The sequence below is a fragment of the Neltuma alba genome, unplaced genomic scaffold (assembly GCF_004799145.2).
Source record: "Neltuma alba isolate B1F8T4 unplaced genomic scaffold, ASM479914v2 tig00011604_pilon, whole genome shotgun sequence".
Lineage (NCBI taxonomy): Eukaryota > Viridiplantae > Streptophyta > Magnoliopsida > Fabales > Fabaceae > Neltuma > Neltuma alba.
Genome location: NW_021636255.1, coordinates 39,806 through 47,342, shown reverse-complemented (window position 1 = coordinate 47,342; position 7,537 = coordinate 39,806). Strand labels below are relative to the sequence as shown.

General features: G+C 34.8%; 1 protein-coding gene across 1 annotated transcript; it reads left to right on the top strand.

Annotated features, from left to right (window-relative positions):
* The first annotated feature begins 5,434 nt into the window (after positions 1-5,434).
* LOC114715663 (transcription factor TCP19-like) lies at positions 5,435-7,034 on the top strand. Its single transcript, XM_028900526.1, is given in 3 exon segments — positions 5,435-5,586; positions 5,682-6,656; positions 6,659-7,034. Coding segments are annotated over 2 exon segments (1,110 nt in total). The 5' UTR covers positions 5,435-5,586; positions 5,682-5,738; the 3' UTR covers positions 6,851-7,034.
* The last annotated feature ends 503 nt before the right edge of the window (positions 7,035-7,537 follow it).

Genomic DNA, 7,537 nt, shown 5'->3' with positions numbered 1-7,537 from the left:
TCCGACTACGGGAGACCCATCAGAAGAGAGTGAAGCGCGATTAGGCAGGAAAAGAGCAAGAGAGAATGACGCGATATGATCTGGCCTCTGGCGCGGGGATTGTGAGTGCGTTTTTCACCAATTTTTAATTTTTTTTCCCTCTAGTAAATAAACGAGCAAAATTTTTCACGCAGAAATTAAGTTGGTGAGTAAGAGAGGTATGAAATTACACAAGGGCATAAACAATAAAATGAAAGTAACATTTCAGGTTAAAAAAAAATGAAAGAAACATTTGCTATCAAAATATAAGCAGTATTACAAATTTCAATGAAATTAATGTGATGGTCACAAACGCATTATTCTTAATTATTCATTCAACTATTCATTCGTATGCTATCTCTTATCTTTAAGAATTCATTTGACTTTTATTTTGATTATAAATATAAGATTCTAATTCACTTTGTATCTCATATTTATCTATTTTTCTAAGATAGTCCTTATAATAGTGGTAGTTCTATTTTATATACTCGATTAGCAATGTTATTTTAGGAAAAATAATATTTATTTATTACAAATAACTTACGTAACTAATTTTTTTAATCTACTTAAATTAGTCAACTGGCTCTTATATTATATACCTGAGAGTAAAATCCAAAAAAACAATTTTTTTTTTCGCGCACAAAATCATTTCTTGGCATGGTTACTCAACTTCATCCGTTTGCTTATATTAAGTAATGGAGAGGTGGCATCTAAGTCACATCATTCGTAAGTGTCTGAATAACGATCCAGTTTGATATAAGACCCCTGCGTGAGAATCTGTGCACAAACCATGCAGAGATTTCTGGTTGATGTGAATGATCCGATTTAATAATCATGGATGTCCTTTATTCTGATGACCCAATAACAGTCATCAGATCCCTCCGTGCTCCAAAGAACGGAAATTTATACCCCAACGTGTTGATGAGATTGAGCAAAGTTTAAGGCGAGTTAAGTTTAAGAATTGTGTCCTGTCCTGCTTCTGCTTCTTCCAAAATCCTTGAGGGGACGAGCTGCTTCTTTTTCTTCCAAAGGGATATGCTCTGGACAGCTATAATCTCCTTCGCTGCCAGATTTTGTGACACGAGTTGATTCAAATGAGGTTGCTGGCCGGAGCTGGACAGCTGCTGCAGCAACGAGCAACGAGCAACGAGCAATGATGAATGAAACTGAACAGGTTGTGGATTGCAGCAAAATCGTGAGTTATATCTGCAACTTCAAAACAAAAACCGATCCTGTGATCGAAGCCGTGTCGGTTACAAGAGAGTTGGAAGGAAAACAATGTTAGGCCAACTGGCTTGCACGCGTCCTATGATCGAAGCGGCGCGAATCTATTTTGTCAACTAGAGGAGCAAATATTATATGATATATTACTTTCACTTCATAACATAAAACCTTATTTGATTTTTATTTTAATTCTAAATATAAGACTCTAATTCATTTTATTTTTTATATTTATATATTTTTTTTAAAAATAAATCCTGCTAACAATAATAGTTCTAGCCAATACATTTAATTAATAAAGATATTTTAAGAAAAATAATACATATTTATTATAAATAACTAACTTAATTTTTTTTAATCTTTTCAAATTAGCCAATCAACTCTTATAAATAGGGTCAGAGGTAGTAACAAATAAGATTAAACCTGTGATCTTTCAATTTCAGGAATCTTTTATGCTATTATGCCGCTGGGTCCTTCATGTGGCTCAAGTATTTCATGGTACTAACAAAATAAAAACTTTATTTCAAGTGAAAGCGCATTCGACATTGCGGATGACTCGTGCTTATTCTTGCATCGTGATGAGTTGTGGAAAAGTTTTGCACGGGAATTAAATATGCTTTTGACAATTGGCAGGACTGCTTCTCATTTACTTACAGATCCTAAATAATTATATAATTAGATGATAGTGCTATGATAAAAATTTATCAACACAGACTAATATAGTAAGCTTTTCTTTTTTTTGGGTATTATAATATATTACCTCTTATTCTTAATATAAGAATTTGTTTGGTTTTTATTTTGATTCTAAATATAAAATTCTACTTCACTTTATCTCTCATATTTATCTATTTTTTTTACAATACACTTGATTAGTAAGGATATTTTAAAAAAATGATATCTAAATAACTAATTTAAGTAATTTTTTAATTTATTTAAATTAGTCTATTAATTTTTATATTAAAAAGACAGTAATAAACTTGGCATGATTAAAAGTTTCGTCTTTCTCTCGAGGAAAGATTCTTTCGAGCCCAGTACACAAGTCCATGACAAATTGGGAGATAGTCATATTATTTTTCCAAATTGTCCAGTTGGGTTGAGAAAGATTGTGTGTATCAAAAAAAAATTGTGAAAGATTGTTAGGGAAATTTTACCTAGCCCCGAGGTAGCAAATTTACTTTCAATAGACTTTGTAAAAATATAAAATTTTACTACACCCTTTTAGAATAAAATGAAATTAATTTCTGAATGTTAAAATTACCTGAACAACTCTTTTCAGGATGAATGACATTATTTTCGCTGTAAAATTTCTTATTTCAAATGTAAATGGTCTTATTTTGCTTGTAAATGCCTAAATTTAGTTTGATATTACCTCCGGTCTTTAATACTACCTCCGGTCCTAATTATAAGACCTAGTTGACTTATTTGAGGAGATTAAGGAAGTAAGTTAAGTTAGTTATTTGTAATAAATAAGTGTTGTCATTCCTAAAATATCCTTGCTAATTAAGTGTATTGGCTAGAACTATCATTATTAGAAGGACTATCTTGGAAAAAAATGTATAAATATGAGAGACAAAATGGATTGGGGTCTTATAATTAGGACCAAACAAAAAGTCAAAAGGGGTCTTATATTAAGGACCGGAGGTAATATCAAAACTAGTTGACTAATTTGAGTAGATTAAAAAAATTAGTTAAATTAATCATTTGTAATAAATATGGGTTGTCTTTCATAAAATATCTTTACTAATCAAGTATATTGCCTAAAATTACTACTGTTATAAGAATTATTATGAAAAAAATAGATATATATATAAGAGACAAAATGAAATGTGGTCTTATATTTAAGACTAAAATAAAAGTTAAATGAGCTTTTATATTAAGTATCAAAGATAGTGTAATACTTATATATGTTTATTGTAAATGAGCTTCTTTGCACTATAAAACCCCTTGTATGTCTTCTGAATGGTCTTATTTTTATTGTATACTACCTAATTTCTTGTGAATACTTTACTTCAATTGTAAATATATACCCTTATTTTTCTTAATCACCTTATTTGTATTGTGAAATCCCTTCTTCCAATAGTAAATTTATTTAGTTTACTTGTCACCTCCCGACGAGATTAGTTTTGTCTTAGAAATTAAATTATTTGTGTTGTAAAATCTCTTACATGTCTTATGAATCTTCTTATTTCTATTACAATCTCCCTGATATCTATGGTGAATGCAAGGTTACTTAAAGGTAGGGGTGTTCATGAAACCCAGTTGTCCCGCAATACCAGTCCAAGCCCGTAAAAAAATACCCAACCCACCCTAAAAAAAATGGCCTAAAAGAACTATTGGATATGTTCGGGCTGAGCAAATTGTTGGGCAGGGCTGGGCATCGGGCACGGTATGCTGCCTTGTCTATTTGGCCATGCCCGCAATAATATATAATTTTATTTACATATATTTTATTTGCCTCATATTTATTTCCTGAATCAAACATATTGTTGCATCAATATTCAGTATTCATTATACTTATTTATTTTTGAATGATTTTAAGAGTTAGAAACTTAAAAAAAAAATAAGTTTAATAAAATATACAAACAATTTTTTTTTGTCATGGTCCACTCCTCCTAGCTACTACAAAAAGTAGTTTCATAGTATATTAATTATTAATAACAAAATTAAGGCCAAGTTGCCATTTTAATATAAAGTTACATTAGATTATTTAAAGGGACATAAATAATTAGTTAATTAATGTGGTATATTGACCTGTTGAGTATGAAAGCCCGCCCTGCCCAACCCACATTTACCTAGCCCGAACTTAATAAGGCTTTTCATGAACAGAGTTGGGCAACGGACTGTATTTTTCAGTCTGTTCATTTTTTGGGCTAGACATCAGGTAAGGGTCTCGTCCTGCTCAGTCCTGTCCATGTACAGCCCTACTTAGAGGTTTTTCTTTCTTTCAGAAATTAATTTCATTTCACCTTCAAAAGGGGTGGTGAAATTTCACATCTCTATGGGTTGCCATTGGAAATAAATTTACAGCAGCGACTGCTATCTGGAATTTTTCCAGGATTATCTTGGAGGCAAGTTGTCTCCAACGTCATGGTATCATTTTTTTTTTTAATATCAATTTCCACCCCAATCTTAAATAACAATAAGAATGGTTTTATTCACTACATGAATTGTACGATATTATTATACTCTATTAATAATTTTATTAGATTGTTTGAATAGATTGTTAACAAAGATGTCTTGATCGGTAGTTATATTAGTCGTTTTCATTGGATTTAGAATTAAATTTCATGATATATTAATATTTTAAAAATAAGATACATAATTATGTATAATTGAAGAATCTGATGTGTCATAGAGTTAACTCATACATGACGCGAGTCTTTACTCTACCTATATGTATGACTTACTCTCTGGAGTGTTATATCAACTCCAAAAGAGTATGCGAAGATCGATGTCCGGTAGTATGACAATTTTTTTTAATGATTATTAACTTGATTGGAAGAATTCAGGTATAAACCCTCCAAGATAAGCATTCAATTGGAGGATGTTGATACTGCCCCGTAGTTGGCCAAAGCCATTGCGAAAGTAAGACAGGAAGGTATTGATAGACGGAAAATAATTAAAACAAGATGTTATAAATCGTCTTACTTAGGCAGCTATCCCATTCATTACGCATAGTCTGGAATTTTACCCTTGTTCATAGTTTATCAGAATTTTTTTTTGATAGGGTTTATTAGAATTAATATAATGAAATAAAATCAAAAATTAACATATTAATTTGACATTAAATAAAGTGAATGTATATCAATGATGAAGATATTTTGCTTAGGTATCTTAAACCAAATGACGCTGTAAAAATAAGATTTGTTTTTCATTGTAAAATATTCATAAAGTACATAATTTAAATATTCTGTACTAATTTATTTCCAAACAAATACAATTTGTAACCTAACCACAAAAGGTAATACTAATGTAAACCTAGGGTCCACTCCGCGTCGCCATCGTGGGGGCCCAGATTTTTGCAGAGAGTCTCCAGCCGTTGATCTCATCTCCGGGGCAAATAAATAGAGCCCTGAATCTGAGGGTCCCTCCCTCTTCTTCATTCGGATAAGTGGGGCTCTCTTCCACTGCTAGGGTTTGTTCTCTCTCTCCTCTCCTCCCTCTCTCTGTTGTTGCTTTTACATCCTTCTTTTTCTTTTTCTTTTTATTTTTTTATAAGTAATAAAGTGAAAATAAAAAATGGCCTTTCTAATTCTCAATTAGACCGTCTAATCCTTCGCAGCCACAAAACTTCAAAGCTCACAGTGCCTTCTGCTTCTCTATTCCCGTCCTCTGCGTCAAAAGCCAGTAAGCTCTTCAAATTTTTTTTTTAGCGCTCTTAATCTATAAATATGTTCTCTTTTGACTGATTCCCTCGGTGATTTTTCTGGGCTTCCGTTAAGTTTGGTTTTTGGTGCTAGCAGATTCTTCAGTTTCTTGGATCATTCTCTTCGGTTAAGATGGAAGGGAAACAGACCCAGAAAATCGAACACAAGCATGAGGATTTTAATGACGAAGAAGAAAGCCACAGTGCCGATATGTCTCCTTCTGAGACGAAGTCAATGGTGGAAGGGGCGGAGTCACATTTTCCAGAACCAGTGCCGCCGTCGCCGCCTGCGGCACCGTTGAAAGAAGAGTTTACGGAGACAGAGCAGAGCCCGGACAAGTCTCTTCCTATGCCGCTAACGATGTCAACGCCGGGGAGAAACGCGGTGGTGCCAGCCAAGAAACCTTCAAAGGACCGCCACACAAAAGTGGAAGGGCGTGGCAGGAGAATCCGAATGCCGGCCACTTGTGCGGCCAGGATCTTCCAGCTCACGCGAGAGCTCGGCCACAAGTCAGACGGAGAGACCATCCGTTGGTTGCTCGAGCACGCTGAACAGGCTATAATAGAAGCCACCGGCACGGGAACCATCCCCGCAATCGCCGTCTCCGTTGGTGGAACCCTAAAGATCCCAACCTCCTCCCCCGCGAGACCGGATGGACAAGAAACCCCAAGAAAACGAAGACGACGGGCATCGAATAGTGACTTCGTTGACGTGAACGATCCAACGACTATCTCCTCAGGGCTAGCTCCTGTTGCTCCAATTTCATACGGAACAGTTGGTGCATCCGGAGGCGGTGTTGGTCCGGGAGGACTTGTGCCCTTGTGGCCAGTGGGTGGGACCAACGCGTCGGGACCCTTCTTGATGTTCCCAAATACTGCTGGTTCAGCAAATCAACCACAATACTGGGCGATTCCGGCCAGTGCGACGCCGTTTTTCAATGTCCAAGCGAGACCCGTTTCGAACTTCGTCTCTGCGATGATGCATCCCAGTGAACAATTAGGGCCTTCTTCAGGTCCCATAAACGTTTCAAATGGTACTTCGTTTCGGGTTCTGCGAACTCTTCGTCGACGATGGCTCCTAGCTTGAGCTCAGGAACGAGTCCGACTGTTAGTGCTCCTCCAGCTACTACGACGACGTCGGCGACTCAGATGCTCAGGGATTTCTCTCTGGAAATTTACGACAAGAAAGAACTGCAGTTTTTGGGTCAATCTGCGAATTCTGAACCGCCGAGTTCAGAGCCTTGAAATTTGAAGTTTTTGCATTTTTAGATGAAAAAGGCTAGAGATTTTTTTTAATTTAAAAAAATGCAAGGCAGAAAAAGGGAAAAAAAAGAAAAAGACCCACTGCAGTTTTAGATTTCTGGGTTTTGTACCTTTAGTTGATTTTAGCTAGCAATATAATTTTAAAATTCTAATTTGTAATGCTTAATCTGTCGCCAATTCTTTTTACTTCGTGTAAATCACTGATCGTTTTTTCATAAAAAATAACAAATTTGCTAGAAGTTTATATTTTTGAACACCAAAAAATAAGTATTATATCTTCAATTCGATGAACAATATTGAACAACCTCTAACTTTCCAAGTGTTTCAGATAAAAATCTGTTTCTAGCCGGAGTTGGAGGTCATAATGGGTGGGGATATTTAATGGATCTTGGCATTTTGCCAATCATACAAATTTCTTAGTTTTAAGTCGAGTGATTGCTTCTTTTCAGGTAGTAGAAAGATGACAATTGTTAATAGAATGATTGTAAGTCTATTTTCGGATATTAAAATAGCTATTAATTTAATACCACATATGAGTACATGGCATGGAGAAATGATAATTTTTTGAGATCAAGGGAGAGCATGTTTAACACTGATTTTTTTTTTTACCTGGTATGTTTAACACTGATTTAACCACAAAATTAGTAGTATTTTTGTCAAGGGCTAGCT